This window comes from Narcine bancroftii, chromosome 13 (assembly GCF_036971445.1).
Source record: "Narcine bancroftii isolate sNarBan1 chromosome 13, sNarBan1.hap1, whole genome shotgun sequence".
Classification (NCBI taxonomy): domain Eukaryota; kingdom Metazoa; phylum Chordata; class Chondrichthyes; order Torpediniformes; family Narcinidae; genus Narcine; species Narcine bancroftii.
The window spans coordinates 62,317,814-62,339,923 of record NC_091481.1 but is presented as its reverse complement, the minus strand read 5'-3'; the positions used below and the strand labels follow the sequence as shown (position 1 = coordinate 62,339,923).

The window sequence follows — 22,110 nt, the reverse complement described above, 5'->3', positions numbered from 1 at the left end:
CTACTAATAAATCATCAACTTACTTTGGTTTTATGACATCTGTCATTTTGGTGTGTTCCCCAAATTCCTTCTTTAAAAACTCCTCAAGGGGAACTGACGAGAATGGTCTGGATCCTTTAAAAACCTCATCTTTCATCCGGAAGTAAAGGCAGCGCAGGTACTGCATGGACTTCCCTATGGATGAAAGAAAGGGATGTGCTACATGGGGAGCTACAGACAATTCCACATCACTAATAATGATCACCGATCTAAAGTCCATTTTAACACAACTATTTTTACAGAGAATGACTGCCCAAAGTTCACAGGACTCCCAAATTAGACACGATTTTCAGCATTGTCATGGGATGGATTATCTGACAGATAGACGGAAGGATTCAGGGATGGTGAGCAAATTTAAATTCCTGGGAGTCACCATCTCAGAGAACCTCTTCTGGACCCAACACGCTAATGTCACCACGAACAGAACTCTACTTCCTCGAGAGTTTGCAGAGGTTTGGTCTGACTCTGGGAACCTTGATGAATTTCTACAGATGTGCGATGGAAAGTGTCTTGACCGGCCTGGGATGTAAACACCAATATCCCTGAGCAAAAAAGGTGGTGGACACAGCCCAGAACATCACAGGCAAAGCTCTCCCCGCCATCGAGAAATTCTACAGGGAACGCCGCCAGCGGAGAGCGGCAGCAATCATCAAGGATCCACACCGCTCTGTTCTCGCTGCTGCCATCAGGAAAGAGGTATCGGTGCCACAAGACTAGCATCCCCAGGTTCAGGAACAGTTGCTACCCCTCCACTATCAGACTCCTTAACCACAAACTCAATCAGAGACTCATTTCAGGCCTGAGCTATTCATTCCCAACAAATAGATGTAGTAGGTCTGAGCAGCCAGAGGAAGTGGTAGGGTCATGCTTCAGGCACTTAAACAGATACAGGAAAGCTTTAAAAAGGGACCCAAGCAATTGGGACTAGCTTGGCCAACGTGGGTAATGTGGCCTGACGCGCCTGCTTCCATGCTGTAGAATGATTATGACTATTTATTGGCGTGCATGTCTGATCTGATCACAAGGGAGTTTGAGGAGATTTAGTATGTCACCAAAGACTCTTCCAATTTCTACAGGTATATCATGGAGAGCCAATGCATGGAGGAAAAGACTACAGAGAACTTGGCCAGAGCTATCATGGGCATCAGTCACCATTCCATTAAGGACATCCAGAAGGGCGGTGTCTCAAGAAAACAGCCTCCTTCCTTGTGGACTTTCATCACCTGGGCCATGCCCTCTGCCTCCATCAGGAAGGAGGTACAGGAGCCTGAAGATGAGCACCCAACGGTACAGAAACAGCTTCTGCCATTAGATTTTTGAATGGATACGACCTCACTTTCACTGCCTTTGCACTGATTCATTTTTTTTAATGTAATTTATAGCAATATTTACACCGTGGTACTGCTGCGAACCAACGAATTTCATGACATGTTCGTGACAATAAATTCTGATCCTGAACTCTTATTTCATAAGACTTAGGGTGTCACTAAGATTGAACGAGTGCAGAGAAGATTTATTCGGATGTTGCTGGGTCTTCAGGAGTTGAGTTACAGGGAAAAATTAAACAGGTTAGGACTTTATTCCCTGGAGCGAAGAAGAATGAGGGAAGATTTGATAGAGGGTTACAAGAGTATGAGAGGTGTAGACGGAGTGGATGTGAATAGGCTTTTTCCTCTTAGATTGAGGGAGATAAATAAAAAAGGCTATAATTTTAAGTTGAAAGGGGAAAGGTTTAGGGGGAACATTAGGGGGAAGTTCTTCACAGAGTGTGGTAGGAGTGTGGAATGAGCTGCCATCTGATGTGGTAAATGCACACTCGATCGTGTGTTTTAAGAATAAATTGCATAGGTACATAGATGGAGAGGCCTGGAGGGTTATGGAATGGGAACAGGTCAGTGGGACTAGGGAGATGATGGTCGAAACAACATAGAAGGGCCGAATGGCCTGCTTTCTGTGCTGTAGTTCTATGGCTCATTTATAAATCCTTGCATTGCAGAGGAGGTCATTTGGTTCATTGAGTATGTTGATTCCCAGAGCAACCCTTGCAATTCCAATATTCCTTTTCACCTGCTTGTTAACTCCCACCCCCCCCCCCCACCCCACCAACACCCAGGAGTCACTTCCAGTTGGTCAATTCATCCAACACTTCTTCCAGATGAGGGAGGGAACAAAATCAGGCAGGGAAACCCTTGTGGTCACAGAGCATCAGAGGTCAGGACTGAACCAGGAGACCAGAGCTTCACCCGCACCATGCTATCTTCACAAGTCGTGACCCTGCCAAACCAAACAGGCGTCCAAATGTCAGCTTGCGCGAGCTCCCTTTGAAGGCCACTTACCATGAACAATGCCAAGAGCCAGAATGCCCCCAGTGCTCGTGCCCGATATCCAGTCGAAGAGCTCTCGAATGGGCTGACCGGCTGCCTGCTCAATTGCGATAAGCAACTGAATCAGAACAAGCCCGCGGATGCCTCCCCCGTCCAAGCACAGCAACCGATCGTACCTGGGAACCAATACAATTTGGATGAGCATCATTTTTCCATCCTGCTCCACAATGAATTTGATTTCACTCTCCAAATTCTCTGACGCGCCCTTTGTGATCTCACCTCTGGGGCCTACACCAGTCGCCATCTGGAAGGTCCACCCCCTTCGATAGGGACCCAAGCACAGTGGTAATCCCGATTAGATCACTGTATCCTGAGAACAGAAAATACTCTTCAGTTACGTTAAGTTCTTTCATCCTTTTTATGAGGAAAACCCGACACCACTGTTAAGTCTTTGTTACTTGATCAGTAGGAACACTGGAGTGTTGGTCGTTACAGGGTTAGTGGTGAGGTGGGAAGTCAAGCACGTGTATAGAAACCAGGCTGGCATCCAAGCATTCAGAGGAACAGATGGTTTCAAATCGATGACTTTGCAGAGCTGGTTCTAGTTGTGTTTGCGGGTTGGCAAACAAAAGTTAACAGCTCTGCTCAACTCATGGAGCACTTTTGAACGAATACCTTCCATTTTTACAGCGAGCACTGTGCTGTTTTTAATACCAGCTATATACAATCCATTTTAAATTTTAAAACAGTGAGTCATAAAAGAAATAAAAATCAGGCAGCTGAAAAAGAAGTGAAGAAAGAAGAACAACAAATTTGAAGAGTGCCTTTGTTCCGTGATTTGGTTGGGAATATATTCCAGAAAACCGCGAGAATTTTGCATCTTCTCCCGACCCCTGAATCCACCGCCAACAAAGCAGGACAGGTCCAGATTAGAAATACAAGGTTGCAGCAGAAGGAAGTCAGTGGCTGAGGGTTACCTAATCCAGTGGTGCCTTTCACGGGGGCTGGTCTCGCAGGGTGTGTAGCTGACGACGTGGGGGAGTCAGGAGGCGGGTAACAGCATTCAGCCCCTATACTATACAGTAGGTTCAGCATCACCTTCCGGTTATTGCCTTTGAGGGCATCAAACAGTTAGTACCAGGCAAGTAACAGACAAAGCATAATCTTAACTTAAATCTTTATCACATGCAGGGTGAACTATTATTAATACACATTATGCGTTGCATTCATAAAAATGTAAAACATTTTTATAAAGTGTTTGACATGAGAATTGTCATCTAATCAGCCTTCTAATCCCACTCCCCCCCCCCCCCGACATGAACCAGTGGCGTAGCTAGGAGGGGGGGGGGGGCTTCAGGGAGCCCACCAACGCATCACAGGAGACTGAGCCGTGAGCACCCAGATCAAAAAGGCGCAACTTTTGAAGAATGTGCTCGGGGGGAGGGGGAGAGCGGTCTGGCCGCTGGCAACTGGGGAGGAATAGCTCCAAAGGTATTTATTTCAAAATTATAGCAAGGTTTGTTTTGTTTTCATTTTTTCGTTTAAAATGTAAAATAATGTAAAATTTTTATTATGTTTTGATTTTAAATACACAAATAACAATTATATACTTCCTTTAAAACTGAATCTTACTTAATTTCCTTGGGTTTTGAAGTTAAATACAAAATAAAAATGTATAATCAAATTTAAAATTATTTGGTGCGCGTCGTGGACTTGGCGCCACCCCCCCCCTCCCCACGATGATCCGACGCTGCCATCACCTCCCCGCCCTGGATCGAAGCTGCCACCCACCCCACTCCAATCCGAGGCCGCCGAAAAATCTGATCTGTGTTGTGCCTTTTTTAATTTGCTCACTACCCCCTAACGTTAGATCCTGGCTTTCACCCTGCCCTCTACGTTGTTTTGTGAGGGGGCAGGAACAAATGCATGGGAATTAAACTCATTCATCAAATATTCCTTCCTTCGGTGATACCTTGCAAAGCATTAAATTATTTTGATCATTTTGTACTTCTGGCTTTAGAACTTAATCATGCAAAAATTGTATATAGAAGTTTAGACGTACAGCACAGTAACAGACCCTTTCGGTCTACAAGCCCATGCCGCCCAAATACGCCCAATTAACCTGCAATCCCGATAGGTTTTTAACAGTGGGAGGAAATCAAAGTGTCAGGATGAAACTCATGGAGACCTGGGAGAACAAGCAAATTCCTTGTAGACAGCATCGTTTCGAACGTAGGTTGCTGACGCTAACCACTACGTTACCATGCCGCCCCTAATTACAGTATAATTACAATTGTTTTAACGTATACAGGAGCCAGACCCAACATTGGATGATATTTCTAAAACTTCTCTTCCTACCACTTCTCCAGCCATCCCAGGACATCACAGGCAAAACCCTCCCCATCAAGGGCATCTACAGGGAACGCTGCCATCAGAGAGCAGCAGTAATCATCAAGGAGCTACAGTAGTGGCTTCTGTCTGTGTGCGCGCACACAATGGTCATCATTGCACTCACATTCGGTTTGGTGCATGTGTGCGTGCACACAGAGTATTTCGGTGCGTGCGCAAAGCTTAGAGGGAACAGTGATCCCCACCACCCAGCACACACTCTGTTCTCGCTGCTGCCATCAAGAAAGGGGTCTCGGTGCCACAAGACCCGCACCACCAGGTTCAGGAACAGCTGCTCCCCCTCCACCATCAGACTCCTCAACGACAAACTCAATCAGGGGACTCATTTACGGACTCTTACTTGTGCACTTTGTTTACTTTTTCTTCTCTGTATTGCACAGTTTGTTTACATTTCTTTAGTTGTCTGCATGAGTAGGTTGAGTACAATTTTTTTTGCACGACCAATAAGTGGTAATTCTGCCTCACCCGCAGGAAAAAGAATCTCAGGGTTGTATGTGATATCATAGATACATTCTGACAATAAACCTGAAGTGTCTATTTAATAAGATTGCCAAAACCAAGTTGCTGGTTACATAGACCGTGGACGACGAAAGGTTAAATGGTAGCCAAAAACAATCTACTGGAGGAACTCAGTGGATCAAACAGCAGCAGTGGGATAAAGAGTTGAAACTGTTCATCCAGTTCTCCAGCAGGGAGGTGCATTTACATTCGGATGTCTAAGACTGCACAATTTGGACTCGCTCTGTGAAAGAGTCAGTTCTTCATTAAAGATATAGAATTTCACATTCTTCGGAGTGAATGGAAATCCACTAGGAGACAACTATTCACATTTCCTCTGTCTGATGGTCAGTGGGCTTGGGCCTCTGGGAGTGTGTATCGGCAAGTGGGATTCCTGAGCAGCACACAGTCCGTGCCCTGGATGTCAGGCCCACTTTGCCAGACTCCCGAGCCAAGAAAGTTCTGCTGAATTGCCAATGCTTCCTCTCCTTCCACTGTAACCATCCTCTGGGTTTAGTTTCTTTACCCAGCTGACTACTTGGCGCCATTGGCATTTTTGGCACGTAACCCTTCCTACTACAGAAACATGTATGTCTGCAGATGCTGGGATTGTAGTAAAAGCGATGGAGGAACTCAGCAGGTCTTGCAGCGTCTATAGGAGATGTATTACCAACGTTTCAGGCCTGAGTGCCCCCCCCCCACCCCAACTTCTATCACAGGCCTTTACTTGCTGCCTTTGCCCGGATTCCACACTGTTACATCTTCAACACTCAGGATTGGCAAAGATCCACCGAAATCAGCACAACCCTCTGCTTCTCCTCCCGCAACTGCCTGTCCTGCTCTTTCCAGAATTGCTAGTTTTCATTTCTGATTTTAATTTCCACAGTATTTCATTACTCCAAAAGGTGCTCTACCTTGACTGTTGTTCTCATGGTAGGGGAGTCTAGGACACAAGGGCACAGCTTCAGGATTGAAGGGTGCCCATTTAAAACAGAAACGTGGAGGAATTTCCAGAGCCAGAGAGCGGAAAGCCTCGGAATTTGGTGCCATGGGCAGCTGTGGAGGCCAGCCCAATGGGTGTAGTTAAGGCAGGGATCAAACAGTCAGGGTATCAAAGGTTGTGGGGAGAAGGCAGGGGTGTGGGGCTGAGTGGGAGGATGGATAGCTCATGAGTGGACCCGACAGGCCAAATGGCCTGCTTTTGGACCTAATGGAAATGAATATGGGCATCCTAGATAATAAATTAAATACCAAATTTATAAGCTGTGCATGGATTCTTTTTTTGAGCTAATGAAAGTGAACTTTCATTTCTTAACATTATAAATGTTCAAAAATTATTCACCCAAGGTGAACATTGATCAGCATACAGTTTAAAAAACAAACACCCACAAGTAAGTAAATATTATACCAGTTACAGTTTCATTATTCTGCTTCTCTGAAATAACTTGGATGCAAATTTTGATTTTAATCTTTAACCTGAATAATGGGAAATATTTTATTTTTACTTGCAAAGTGTTTAAGATAGTGGGATAGTTTGAAATGCAAGATTTGGTAGAAGAGTGAGGAAAGGATTTCACTGAAATATTCTGAATGTTGAAAGGCATTGACAGAGTACATGTTGAAGGGTTGTTTTCCCATGGTGGGAGAGTCCAGGACAAGAGGGCACAACGTCAGGACTGAAGGGCATCCGCTTAGAACAGAGACACGGAGGAATTTCTTCAGCCAGAGAGTGGTAAATCTGCGAAATTTGTTGTCACGGGCGGCTGTGGAGGCCAGGATGATGGGAGTATTTAAGGTAGAGATTGATCAGCCAGGACATCAGAGGTTATGGGCAGTGGGGCTGAGTGGGAAAATGGATCAGCTCATGACTAAATGGAGGGACAGACTCGATGGGCTGAATAGCCTATTTCTGCTCCTATATTTTATGGTTTCACAGGAGTTAGTCCATTGGCATTCTTCCATAGCTTTCATTTCATATGAACAATTGCAAAATTCATTTCGTAGTGTTACGAGCCCAAAGGACCACAAAACCCAGCAGCAATGACAAATGGTTACTTAAACAAAAGTTGTTTTTAATTATCTTTAAACATGAAAACAGAATCAAACTTTAACTTATCACTATTAACTTAACTAACCCAACTTAACCCCCTTCTAATTCTAAGCGCACATGTATGTAATGTATGTGTAAATTTAAGAAAGTTCTTTGGTTCACAGTTCAATCTCACTTCTCATTCTTCCAAGTTCTCTGGTTACAGGCAATTCTTGTACTGTGCATAGAATTTAACATGTAGAAAGTTCACCAGACTTTGGTGCTTGAAAGGTAAATGTTTACCACTCAGGAAAGTTCTTGTAGGTTTGCAGAGAGAGAGGTGTTGTTCCAGGATTTCCACAACTGAGGTACCACCATTAGTCACCTCAATGTCTTGCTGATGAACCATGGCCCATCAGGGTTCTCCAGATGATAGGATGATTAAATGTTCTCCAGATGGTTTTCTTTCAGGCTACCACAGAGTTCCTATCAGTTCCTCTTATTCTAAGAGAAACATCAGACAGACTGCACTTCCACCATCCGCCACTCTGGAGCTTCTGTTTCAGTTCCAACAAGCTTCTCCTGGCTGACACTGTTCACACTCTCTCTCTCTCTCTCTCTCTCTCTCTGAGATTCCAACTGCCAGCCATGTGCCCTTCTCTCTCTCACTTGCAAAACCCCCTCCTTCTCCAGCAAACAGTAGGAGTTTGTCTTCTAGTCCATCCATTGTTTTAGGAAAACAAACCTCTTAATAACTTTACAGAGAGGTCAAAAGCCTTGCAAAAAGGTCCAACACAAACAACCTGACTCCGGTTGTTCTTCCAAGACAATAGCCTATTAATTTCATGACATCGTTTCAATTAGCACCTACTTGTGAAATCTGCATAGCATTCTCCATAGTTTCTGTAAAGTCACTGAATATGAATTCTTCAGTATTTCAAATCAGATGTGTTTTAAAGTGCATGTATGTAGGTAACCTCTAATTTTACCAATTTATCTCCCAAAAACATTTCCAAATATTCCATCACAATAGATGAAACGTATCAGGACCAAGATTGCTGAAATGCAGAGAACCAGAGTGAAAAATTTGATGAAAAGATAACCACAACTGCTCTGTTATGCAAGTTAATCTCCATGCTTATATTCAGCATTGCATGATTTAGAACAGCATCTTCAAGCTGGGAGCAGTAAACAGATTTCAAACAGTTCATTCTAAATTTATCTTAAAAGTCTTGCATAATATACAGTTCATAGCGCATTCAGTGAGACAACACTCCATGCCTCTTGACGTACAAAATGTCACAAAGCCACATGCACCACTCTCCTTCTGACAGGTTCCACGTCCCTTGCCTGTGAAACACTTGCATCTTTATTTTAAACACTGGGAAAAGATCCCAGTGGATCATTCAGACAATCAACCCACATTCACTTAAGCCAGTGGTTCTCAACCTTTTTTCCCCACCTTAAGCACTCCCTTACTGGCCACAGAGCTGATTTAAGGAGAAGACAACTTTCTCCAACTCCTCAGGCCGACTAGGGACAGGCCCAGTATCCTGGTATCACCCGCATGCTAAAGTAAATACTTAGGTATGTTAAGAAAGCAGCCTCTATCCTCAAGGACCCCCACCATGCCCTCTTCGCACTGCTGGCATCGGGGAAAAAGAAGGTACAGGAGCCTGAAGACAAGCACTCAGTGGTTCAAGGACATCTTCCTGAATGGACAATGAACCTGGACACCTCACTTACTCTCATTTTGCACTAATTTACTTCATTTTTTTTAATGTAATTTTGCTACTGGCACAAAACAACAAAGTTCAGGACAAAAAAATTCTGGTGACTGACAAATTGTAGAAGAGGCGTTTGTACAAGTTACAAATCCTGCTGTGGAAGCATGAAGGAAAGAGGGATTTTTTTTTAGCCAATTCAGAATATCTAAGCAGCCCCTGACTTAAAAGCACCTTTCACACTTAAACTATTGACCTAATTCATTCATTGATCACAAGGGGTAGGTTGGGAGGTGATGGAAAGTTCAGGAACATTACATTGAAGCGCCAAAAAAAAACGCTTTCTATTGCTGAGCATGGAAACTGTCAAGGCTGTGTACTAATCTTGACAGCATGACAAGTAACACAGGCCGCTTACCATATTGAAGTTCATTGTGTTTTAAACGCGTTCAGTTCAACTGGCATCTGTAATGGAAGATTCTAACCTATTTTTTAACCTGTTTTTTCTTAATTTCCAGCTCTTGGTTCTGCAGAGCTGAGAACCTTTTTTTTAAACTTGCAGCTTTGGGTTCTGCAAGGCTGAGAACCTAATTGTTTTTAGAATCAGCAGACATAAGCAAAATTCCACCGAGGGGCCAGAGATGCTGTTATCTAAAGAAAGGACATCTGTGTACCGAGAACATTTAATCATCCTGCTTGTTTTGGTCACAAACTGTCAGAGGCCTAGCCTTGATGTAGAATAAACCATTGTATTCAAAATGATAAGCTGAAAATTATGTTATTCGTTAATTAACCTAGCATGCTAGCTTGCTTGCTTATCTTTCTTGCTGTGCTGGGAATAGGTGCTTGGGTAAGCAGTTTTTGGGTAATATAAGCCATGGTCCCGCTGCTGAAGTTTTAGACTCTCCAAGAGGTGGCAACATCTCTCAGCAAGAAGAAGAAGAACTTCTGGAGTCCAGCCAACGTCCCGGTCAGGGGAGGTGGAGAAGCTGCTACTGGCGCCCTGACAACTTACTACAAGTGTGCAGTCGTTGCCTCGCTTCGGCAGTTGGGACCAGTCGCAGCGTTGATAAGTATAGTTGGGAAGGGCTTGCATATTGTAGTGCGAAATCAGCTTTTGAATTTGTAATAAACATTTGTATAATCTGAACTGCTCTCGGTGTGTGTGTCTATTTTCTTTCGGTAGCTCAAACACTGTGACCAATCTAAAATGAACAAAGTGAGAGGTATAAGTTTACCCAAGACAGCATCTCTTTCAATTTGGGGAGGAACAGTGTTTCATCAAAATGGTTAAACCCCCAAATTATTCTTTATAATTCTTTATAACTAAATTATACCATTTTCCCTTCCCTAGCTAAATTATGACAGCGGATGAGTTTTCTTACCTTTGCTGTGACGAGCTGCAATTAAACCGGGCGTCTCTCCAAAGTCATTGGGGGATTTCACATCAGCACCAAACACAATCAGAGCCTTGATGAGATCCAGGTTATCAAGCTGTAACAACAGATCACTGCTTTAATTGTTTTAAAAGGATGCTTCAAAAATTTCACCTTTTGTTACGAGCCCAAAGGACCCCAAGACCCAGCAGCAATAGATATTCACCAAGACAAATGGTTACTTTAATAAAAGTTGCTTTTAATTATCTTTAAACATTTTTTAACTAACTAAACTTAACCCAACCTAACCCCCTTCTAATTCTAAGCGCACGTGTGTGTAAAGTAATGTGTGGTAAGTTTAGAAAGGTTCTTTGGTTCACAGTCCAATCTCATTCCTCCAAGTTCACTGGTTGCAGGCAATTCTTATACTGAGCACAGAATTTAACATGTATAAAGTTCACCAGGTTTTGGTGCTCGAAAGGTTATCGCTCAGGAAGGTTCTTGTCAGTTTTGTAGAGAGAGATGTGTTGTCCCAGGACAACCACAACCGAGGTACTTCCCTCAGTCACCTCAGTGTCTTGCTGACGAAACTTGCCCCATCAGGGTTCTCCAGATGATAACCTCTTTCTTTCAGGATACCACAGAGTTCCTTTCTGTTACTCTTATTCCAAGTGAAACATTTTCCCCTCTGGGGCTTCAATTCCCATTCTTTTTAGGTAAACAAGAACCATCAGTGACCTCTCTGACCACTCTTGTGAAAAGCCATCATGTCTGCTGTTGCTTTAAAGACAATAGTCCATTCATTCCACAAGGTCAGTCCAATTAACACCTACTTGGGAAATCTCCATAGGCATTCATCAAAGTTTCTGGATATGAATTCTCCAGAGTTTCAAATAAGATCTGTTTTAAAGTGTTTGTATGTAAACTATTCCTAACTTTTCCCAATTTATCTCCCAAAAGTATTTCTCTATAATCTGTCACACTTTCCATTTTGGCCAGTCTAGAAAGTTTTGATTCAATAACGCAATAAAGGCAGAGCAAAATTGATAGAACATTACACCACAGGCCACTCAGTGTATACAACACACTCCCACATACTCATTTCTATGAACTCTGATCTTGTAGATGTATGCACCATCCAGACTGGTACTCTGAAGCCTTCAGATTCGATCCAAGGTCTAGGCTGAGTTAAGATTCCTTTATTCAAGATTCATTTATTGTCGAGTAATGGAGTAAAATGCCGATATCCAGAATTCAAGAAACAAGCAACAAGCCAAAAAAAAAAATCCAGGAAATAAATAAATAAAAATTTCAATACAAGTTTTACATTGTAAATGTTCTCCCAAGCAACATGCAGGCCCTTGGTGAAGATGGGAGTAAACATTCAACCAGTGGAGTGCCCCGGTTGTGCCCACCCTGCAGGAGCCGTTTGAATAAAATGCCGGCGCCCAGGATGAAGAGCAAAATGTCTCTCCCAAAATGTCTACTACCCCTACCAAGTTAGAGTCTTGATCCTTGTTATCGTATTATTAAGTATAATAGTGAGGCTTTTATCTGGAAACTTGGATAAGGGGGTTAATTGTGACGGCAGAACAATTAGTGCAGTGATTATTGCAACATTGTTACAGTGCCAGCGACTGGATTTAAATTTAAATTTTGCAAATTATGGCAATTACCTGATTAAAGAGAACTTTACATAATTAAGGACTACAATATTGATTTTTTTTCCATTACTTTACATTTTGCACTGTCTTTTAAACTCCTTATTCTTAATCCAGGTGTATTAGTTAGACATTATAAGCACGGATGGCAGTCTCTTCAATCTGAGGCGCCTGCAAGCTCACACCAAGACACAAGAGAAACTTGTCCGTGAACTACTCTTTGCAGATGATGCCGCTTTAGTTGCCCATTCAGAGCCAGCTCTTCAGCGCTTGACGTCCTGCTTTGCGGAAACTGCCAAAATGTTTGGCCTGGAAGTCAGCCTGAAGAAAACTGAGGTCCTCCATCAGCCAGCTCCCCACCATGACTACCAGCCCCCCCACATCTCCATCGGGCACACAAAACTCAAAACGGTCAACCAGTTTACCTATCTTGGCTGCACCATTTCATCAGATGCAAGGATCGACAATGAGATAGACAACAGACTCGCCAAGGCAAATAGCGCCTTTGGAAGACTACACAAAAGAGTCTGGAAAAACAACCAACTGAAAAACCTCACAAAGATAAGCGTATACAGAGCCGTTGTCATACCCACACTCCTGTTCGGCTCCGAATCATGGGTCCTCTACCGGCACCACCTACGGCTCCTAGAACGCTTCCACCAGCGTTGTCTCCGCTCCATCCTCAACATCCATTGGAGCGCTCACACCCCTAACGTCGAGGTACTCGAGATGGCAGAGGTCGACAGCATCGAGTCCACGCTGCTGAAGATCCAGCTGCGCTGGATGGGTCACGTCTCCAGAATGGAGGACCATCGCCTTCCCAAGATCGTATTATATGGCGAGCTCTCCACTGGCCACCGTGACAGAGGTGCACCAAAGAAAAGGTACAAGGACTGCCTAAAGAAATCTCTTGGTGCCTGCCACATTGACCACTGCCAGTGGGCTGATAACGCCTCAAACCGTGCATCTTGGCGCCTCACAGTTTGGCGGGCAGCAGCCTCCTTTGAAGAAGACCGCAGAGCCCACCTCACTGACAAAAGGCAAAGGAGGAAAAACCCAACACCCAACCCCAACCAACCAATTTTCCCTTGCAACCGCTGCAATCGTGTCTGCCTGTCCCGCATCGGACTGGTCAGCCACAAACGAGCCTGCAGCTGACGTGGACTTTTTTACCCCCTCCATAAATCTTCGTCCGCGAAGCCAAGCCAAAGAAAAAAAGAAAGAAAAAGATAAGAGTGTGTCTCAGGCAACTGGAAAATCCACGTATCCGGCATCCACAATCCCCTTAGGTGCCAGATACTGAGGATTTTTACTGTTAGTACAGAATATGTAATAGTACTCAAAACTGCCTTCTGCCTGCTGTACGGCAGACCAAGAGTCACCATTAATGTCTCCCTGTGCCCCTAATAGAAAGGGAAAAGCAAAAGAGAGTGTCCACGGATTCGCCACCAGTGCTCCTGCAGCCTCTGCAGCTGTACAGATTCGTCTTCGATCCGTCGGCAATGCGAGTTCCAGTTACCGTGTCCAGCCAAAGCTGCAACAAACTTATATCAACACAATGTCACTACACTTCCTGGACTAGCAATGGTAGGGGAAAGGAATTATTGTTCTAACAAGTCTATCCAAAAAAGATTAAACGTGTGAGGTGGAGGGAGAATGTGTGTCGACAAGAGCAAAAGGAATGGATGTTAGTTACATAGCCTGTCTCCACTTGCCCTGCCTGGTACGTGAATAACAAACACTAAAAGACATGCAAATATGAAGAGTGGAACAGCACAGTAGTTAAACATCTGGGCTGGTAACCATGAACGCATTCAAATCCCAATTCAGTTTCAGGATTCTTTGAAAAGTCTGTCTTTTGGGAAGGACATCTGCTTTCCTTGCTTTGTCTGGCTTGGACGTGGCATTGGTGCCCACAGAGGCAATGACTGTCCCTGAGCTGCTCAGCTGGCAAGAAAAAGAACTGATCAACACTTTTGCCGGTAGCCCACAACTCAAGAATGAATTTTAAAAAACAGCATGACTAAGTGAATTTATGGGAAACGAGGAGAAATATGCTCACATATTTTTCCCTGGCTTTGTAGAACGCCCATTACCACGGACACCTCCCTCCCGGTGGAGACAAAAGGACATTCTGTCTCCCTATGCCAGCAGTAATTGCTATCCTGTGGCAGGAAGTGAGGTTTCTTTACCGCAAAATTGTTGGAGACGACTTCTACCCTCCAAAATTAAATATTTTTAAGGTGGCTAACTATCAAAGAAACCCATTCTCACAGCTAATACTGCCCAACCCAAGTTAACAGGAAATCACACATATTCCTTCCGTATATCTAATTTAGTGTTCAGTAGGATCACATCCTCCTCAACAAGCTGATTACCTCTAGATCTAAGTTGCGAAGACAACACAGGCCAATGGTAAGCTTTGGGCAATAACCAGTTGGACCTCACCATGTTATGCGTCAGACCAGAGGTTTGCCGTGTGTGTGGAACCAAATTGCAAAGACAAGTTTCATCAAAGAGCTGGGCTTGCTTGTCAATCCTCAACAAAGTCCTGGAAATATTGAGGGCCACTTGCCACTTGCCCTGTGAGTCGCACTTAAAAGTTTACAGTAACTCAAACCTTAACCTCTATCTAATGTGACAGAGTATTTAGAGGTGGCTTGGGAGGAATTGCTAGAGCAGCTGGCACACACACATTTTAAAACACAGGATATTTGCAGGACTTTTCCAGAGTGCTTTTTTTCAAAAGAGCAACAAAGTATCAACATACAGCTGGCCTGGGAGAGCCTGTGATCTTTGCAGGCAGAGACAGAACAGTTTTGCTCTCAGAGAGGGAAGGTGTGAAACAGAGAGAGAGAGAGGAGACAGAAATCATTTCCAGAAGGACAAAGCTGGCAAATCTTTGGAAGACTGCCTGGTCAAAGGAGAAGACTAGCTGTCTGAAAGATGACCTGAAAGACAGAGGATCATCTGGAGAACCCTGAAGGGGGCGTTGATTGAGAAGGAAACTGTTGCGAATGTCCTGGAAAAGGAATCTCTCTCTGAAAACCAGCCTGAACCCTCCTGAGTGGTAACCATTTGCCTATTAAGCACCCAAGACTGGTGAACTTTGTAAATCCTAACTTCTGTGCACAGTACAAGAATTGCCTACAACCAATGAGATTGGACTGCAATCCAAATAACTTTTCTAATCTTAAATACACATTACACACACTTGTGCTTAGTATTAGAGGGGGTATTAAGTAGGTTACGTAGGTTAAGAAAGTAGGTTAAATAATAAGTTAAAGTTTAATTTGGTTTTCTTGATCAAATATAATTAAAAACTACTTTTGTGTAAGTACCCCTTTGTGTTGTGGTGCATATCTATTACTGCTGGTTTTTGTGGTCCTCTGGACTCCGTAACACTAAGTTCAAGTTTGTCATCCAATTGTACCAGAACAACCCAACAGAACAGCATTCTACAGTCCACATTGGAAACTCACATACAGACAAGTACAGAATAGGTTCGCAAGCATGATTCTGGGAATTAAAAGATTACCATACGAGGAGAGTTTGACAGCTCTTGGCCTGTTCTCGTTGGAATTTAGGAGGTGGGGTGGGGGGGGAATCTCATTGAAATATTCCGAATGTTGAAAGGCATGGACAGAGTAGATGTAGAAAGGTTGTTTCCTTTGGTGGGAGAGTCTAAGATAACATCAGGGTTGAAGGTGTCCACTTAGATACGGGATTTCTTTAGCCGGAAGGAGGGTGAATCTGTGAAATTTTGTGGCACAGGTGGTTGTGGAGGCCAGGGCACTGGATGCATTTAAGGCGGACATTGGTTGGTTCTTGAAAGCTTGTGGGGAGAAAGCTGAGTGGGGAAAATCGATCAGCTCATGATTAAATGGCGGGGCAGACTCGATGGGCTGAATACCCTATTCTGCTCCTATGTCTTATATTTAAACTAAATATTATTCATAAATAAATAGCGGGGTCTCGGAGAGGTGTTGCAGTACTTCTTCATTCATTCAGTATTTCTCACTGTTGAACTATCACCAGAAATGCTGAGCCTAACAAAAGGCCTGAAGGAAGCATGTATGTGGCTGGTGTTATCATCTACAGAGCCCATTAGATGTTGCCTATAGGGCAATCATCAAACCAGATCTTGGGTTCTGGTTGGGGCAGACAGCACACAGAATGGCAAGGAATCAAATTCAACATGTACTGTTCCATTACACCACCGTCTTCATAGCCCAGCAGTGACGTTTATATCTTTTATGGCATCTTTACCAAAGTACACATCAGTTGTTCATGACTCCAAGTTGGGAAGCATAATGTAGTGGACCCTGAAATAAATCTAGCATTAACTACTACAATAAAACCCCATGTTATCCAGAATTCAAGCAACTGGCAACCGCAAGTAGCTGGCAAAAAAAAAAATCAATGAAAATAAATAAATTAAAATGAATGAGAAGAAATAAAATGTTAAATAATTTTTTTTAATTATAAAATTAAATGTTCACTGAAGTAACCTTTGGTGAAGATGGGAGCCAATATTCAGTCAGTGGAGGGCCTTGGTCGGGTTTTGCTCGTAGCGGCTGTTTGAATAAAGTTGTGTGAAACAGTGAAGGCGTCACCCAGGATGAAGAGCTAGTTGATGCCGCTCGCCATTGGGGCGACTCACTTAAAGTGTCTCCTTATCCCTGTTTAGTAAGAGTAGCCCCGGTCCGAGGCTTTACCTGTAAACTTGGGGAGGAGGGGAGGGTTAATTATCTATCATGTTATTTTTTGTCTTTCGGGCGACTCCGTTGAAGGGGAGGAACCTGCAGATGCAGTGACCGTTTAAACGTTTTCAAAGAATGTGTAGTCTTTTTGTTATTAATGGGTAGCCGGAAAGAGTGCAGAAAAGATTGGCAAGGAGATTACCAAGATTAGACAGCTTGAGTTATAAGAAGAGACTTGATAGGCTGGAGATTTTATTCCTGACTTCAAAGAGTACAATAGGATCAAGAGAGGTACTGGTAAGGTGAACAGTCATGATATTTTTTCCTCCATGAAGTTAAATGTAAGGTTGGAGAGGAAAGAAGGATTGAAGGGGCAACTATTTCTACATAGAAGGTGGTAGGCAGATGGAACAAGCTACCTGATGCAATCATGAAGAAGGCTCGCCAGCACCTATATTTCATTTGGAGTTTGCGGATATTTGGTACGTCACCAAAGATCTCCACAGGTGTACCGTGGCAAGCATTCTGACTGGTTACATCACTGCCTCAAATGGAGGTGCCAAAGTACAGGTCAGGGAAAGACGATACAGAGAGTTGTGAATTCGGACAGCGCCATCGTTCTTCACTCCATTAAGGACATCTACAAGAGGCGGTGTCTCAAGAAAGCATCCTCTATCCTCAAGGACCCTCACCACTCAGGCCATGCCTTCTTCTCTCAGCTGCTATCAGGAAAATAGGTGAAGGAGCCTGAAGATGAACACCCAGCGGTACAAAACAGCTTCTTCCCCTCAGCCACCAGATTTCTGAACGGACAATGAACCACAGACACGACCACACTTTCTCCTCTTTCGCACTAATTTATTATTTTTTTTTTTCAAATTGCAATTTCTCACAATTTGCTGCAAAACAACTAATTTTGCGACTTGATCATGACAATAAATTCTGAATCTGAACTGTGACTGTGAAGTGACAATTACCACCTTTGAAAAGATATTCAGACAAGCACGTGGTTGGGGACAGTTTAGGGGGATATAACTCAGGCAAACAGGATTAGCTCTGTTAAGCATCGTGAATGTTGGGCCAAAGGGGCTTGTACAAAAGCCAAAGAAAAAAGATTGGTTAGTCGTGCTGAATTCTACCTTCCTTCAAGTTTTGGGCAGTGGCACAACTGGGACAGTGGTGTTGTCCCCCAGTGCCCAAAGCTTGGGTTTAATCCCGACCTACGACCTAGTCGAGAACAGGTCTAGTCTGTGAAGTAGTGGAAAACACTGACCTTCATGGCAAGATGAAGAGGTGTATTCCCGCTTTCTCCCTTTATATTCGCATTAGCTCCATTCACCAGCAGCGTCAAAGCACATTCAAAACGCTCACGTTTCACCATGATGTGCAATGGGGTCTCTCCGCTTTTACTTAAGTAGTTCAAGTTGCATCTGTGGTTAATGAGCAGCCGGATCATCTGAAATTATTGTACAACACCAAACTGTAACTCCATGGCAAAATTATTCAAATTGATGCAGTGCTCTTCAAAACCTCACAACAATACAAGGCGCTGCACAACCAACGAAGCATCAAACACAATGCATTGTGGCAGCGTAGTGGTTGGAGCAACACAACTTCGGCACCAGCGACCCAGGTTTGAATCTGACGCCGTCTGTAAAGACCCCCTGTGTCAGTGTGGGTTTCCTCCGGTTGTCCACCCACCCTTCAAAACATACAGGCTGATTGGGAACTTGGGCGGCATGGGCTGGTGGGCTGGAAGGGCCTGTAACTGTGCTGTATGTTTAAATTTTAAAATTTACATTTTTGTAATGCAGCATTGAGATTGGCCCTGTCCAGGCTGATACATTTAGCTCAATATTTAATCATTAGGAATTCTATTACAATTGCTTAGATCTAAAAAGCTCAATTGGATAATTAAGTTTGAACTTTAATCTTTTTTAAAATTTAGACATTCAGCATGGTAATGAGCCACAAGTCCATGCCGCCCAATTTACACCCCATTAACCTACACCCTTTCGAAAAGTGGGAAAACCAGAGCCCCCCAGAGAAAACCCACGCCGGCACGTGGAGAACACACAAACTCCTTCCAGTCAGCGCCGGACTCGAACCCCAGTCCAGTCCTGATCGCTGGTGCTGTAAAGGGGTTGTGCTAGCCGCTACGCCGACCCTTTAGTGCGTGGACAGGAGGGCAGTCACGCTCTGAATGGAAATGGGCTCAGTTCCATTATTGGCCCACATGAAAACTTTGAACAAAATTCATCTCAATAACAACAACAACAAAAGGTAAAAGGATCCATTCTTGTCACGTAAGACTACATTTAGAATGTAACATACATGAAATGCTTTAACTTTGTCTACCGTAAGGAAGATGGGCTTTCAGAAAACAGCCATTCCAAAGTTTAGTGTTCTTGTCTGCAAGCAATGAATTAAGAGAAATAAAAAATATTCCTTTCCTATGCTAAAAAAAGGTCACATCTCAAGAGCAGAAGCAATAGGCCCCTTCTGTTCTTGCTTCACTCTCTACCGTTCAAGGAGATTGGGATAGATCTTTTATCTCAGCGCTAATTTCCCCATAACCCTCAATTTTCCCAGAATTAATCATCAATTTCTGTCTTGAATACACACAAATGTCCAATCCTTTTCCGAAAAGTCATTATCCTCAAGGGAAGAAACATCCGACCGCACATCCAATCCTCTTTGATAGACTTCTGAAGATTCGTTAACCTTAAGAGAAGAAATTTATCACCTTTGTTGCGAATCGCTGAACCCGTATTTTAAATCCGGGTACTCTTTCAAATTTTAATTTTTGTTGTTATTTACTCATACAGCACAGCAACTGGCCCTTCTTGCCCATGAGCCAGTGCCGCCCAATTACACCCAATTATAATCTACAACCCCCCCCCTACCTTCTGAAGGGCAACAGGAAACCAGAGCACCCAGAGGAAACCCACGCAGTCACAGGGAGAACGTACAAATTTCCTTACAGACAGCGCAGATTTCGAACCTGGGCCGCTGGTGCTGTAACCATGCCGCCCCACACTGTTGCTCCAGATGACCTATAACATCTAGAGATACATACATGGTCTCTCTAAGAATCGCATCGAGACCTGTTGGAGTTTTGTATATTTTAACAAAAACACCTCTTATTTTTCCAACCTTCTGGAGAATATAGTTCCAATCTTTTTGATCTATCAATGGAAGCCCTATATCTATTGACATTAGCTTGCCAAAGGCCAAAACTGAGGATCCTAACCTTACAATAGCTCTGAGCAGTTCTGCTTCAAATGTAAAAAAAAACTGGTTTACAAAATGCTAACACTGTAATAAGGACCTTCAATTTTTTCCCCCCCATTTTCCAAATGAGGTGATTCATTTTGGAGCATGACTCCAAGAAATATTCTCCAGTGCTTTCCTCCACGTGTCCAATTTGGGACTCATTTCCACAAGCAGCAATCAATGCTGAGGATTGGATCGATTTTAACTTGTCAAAGGTAATGAGAGATACAAAACAAGGACCAGATATCTGGGGTCATTAGGTTTGAGGGGGTTTAGAAGGGGTTACAAGTCTTTCAAACTCAAACAACAACAACAGTGCAACAGATTCTTTAAGTATTTTCAAGGCAAAGTGAAGGTAGTAAAGAGTTACCAGAAGTCTGCAGCAGTGGAGGTGACCATCAGATCAACCTTGGTCTTATTTAATCTAGGCCTGCCTCATGGGGATTATTATGGAATGGTGGGCTCGAGTTCGGGAGATGTGAGGTGATGCTGCAGCTCTATAAATCTCTGGTGAGACCACTCTTGGAGTATTGTGTTCAGTTCTGGCCGCCTCATTACAGGAAGAATGTGGAAGCTACGGAGAGGGTGCAGAGGAGACTAACCAGGATGTGGCCTGGAATGGAAAATATGTCTTCTGAGGCAAGGTGAGGAGAGCTGGAGCTTTTCTGTTTGGAGCAAAGAAGGATGAGAGGAGACTTAATAGAGGCCTACAAAATTATGACAGACATGGATAAGGAAGACAGTCAGTGTACCGTGCTGTTGGTCAGAAGCAAACACACAAAACCAAAAGACTGTACAACAGGCTTTATTTGATGTAAACTTCCACAGAGCTGCTGTAAACTCTGAGAGTGTCTTCAAAGGGTCGGCTCAGGCTCATATCCTGGAGAGTAATTGACATCCGACCGGGTGGGGCTTGGTCTATTCTGATTGACAGCCTGCCGGGTGTTGTCTTGTCCCCGTGCTCTTCTTCAGGTACAGAGGTTGCCCCCTGCAGTCGGCCAGTGGTGCACCACCACAGTCTGCACATTTTTTTCTCAGGGGAGGAATAACAAACAGAGAGGACATCTGTCCAAAGTGAAGGGAGCGACATCAGGGGTAAGTTATTTTTACGCAAAGAGTTGCAGTTGCCTGGAATGCATTGCCTGTGGTGGAGGGTGGAACAATAGGGGCATTTATGAGAGTTAAACAATAGGGGCATTTAAGAGAGGACAGGCACATGGATGAAAGAAAAATGGCGGGTTATGAGGCAAGGAGGATTTAGATTTTTTTTGGTAGGTATAGATGGGTTGGCACAAAATTGTGGGATGAAGGGCCTGTACTGTGCTGTAATGCTCTATGTTCTATTCCTGTTTTGTATGTATCCTTTCAAGATTATTGATGAGCCGCTTGATTAAACTAAAGCACGGGGGAGAGAGAAACATTACACTCCCCAGTTAAACTACTGTCTGTAGCAACCAAATGTAAAAGCAAATCAGTCAATTCCACCGGAGCATCGCTGCACTTTTCATGTAGTAACCTCTCAAGAGAATAAAACATGCGAGTTGGAGAGCAAAGGAAATGAAAACCAAAATAACCTCTGAATTCTTGGCCCAGTGAAGAGGTGTCCCACCATAGCATGGGTCTTCGCTATGGATCTGTTTTGGGTCTGTTTCAAGAATAGCCTCAGCGCACCTAAAACAAAACAGGAAAGGTCATACGTGCCAACATGGTCAAGTTTACAGCTGCATCATTGAGTTTATTTTGTGCTATTGAAAAAAAAATTTGTGATCAGTGAAAGGACTCTAAACACGGAAGAAAAGGGATAATTTTGTCGTTTGCAGAGAGACTCATGGTCAAATGAGAATTTATTGTCATGAACAAGTCACAAAATCGGTGTTCTACAGCAGCAACGTAGAGCAAATATTCATATTATAACCATCTTATAGCATTACTATAAATAAAAATAAGAGTGGACGAAAAGTAAGGCAGGGTCTGTGGTTCACTGATCCTTCAGGAATCTGATGGCGGCGGTGGGGGGTGAGGGGAAGGAGCTATCCCTGTGCCTCTGAGAGCTTGACTTTAGGCTCCTGTA

The 22,110-nt window shown here is 43.6% G+C and overlaps 1 protein-coding gene across 7 annotated transcripts in view; it reads right to left on the bottom strand.

Annotated features, from left to right (window-relative positions):
• The window catches only part of pla2g6 (phospholipase A2, group VI (cytosolic, calcium-independent)), a 72,460-nt gene that overhangs the window by 12,441 nt on the left and 37,909 nt on the right, over positions 1–22,110 (bottom strand). For 6 of the 7 annotated variants that reach the window (XM_069909434.1, XM_069909432.1, XM_069909438.1 and 3 more), the window contains 7 exons: positions 21,614–21,710; positions 18,037–18,219; positions 10,409–10,517; positions 3,341–3,475; positions 2,643–2,733; positions 2,376–2,539; positions 24–174 (listed from right to left, as the gene is read on the bottom strand). In XM_069909434.1, coding sequence (XP_069765535.1) covers positions 24–174; positions 2,376–2,539; positions 2,643–2,733; positions 3,341–3,475; positions 10,409–10,517; positions 18,037–18,219; positions 21,614–21,710 — 930 coding nt within the window. The remainder of the gene's footprint in view (positions 1–23; positions 175–2,375; positions 2,540–2,642; positions 2,734–3,340; positions 3,476–10,408; positions 10,518–18,036; positions 18,220–21,613; positions 21,711–22,110) is intronic. The other variant, XM_069909439.1, reaches the window with a different exon arrangement.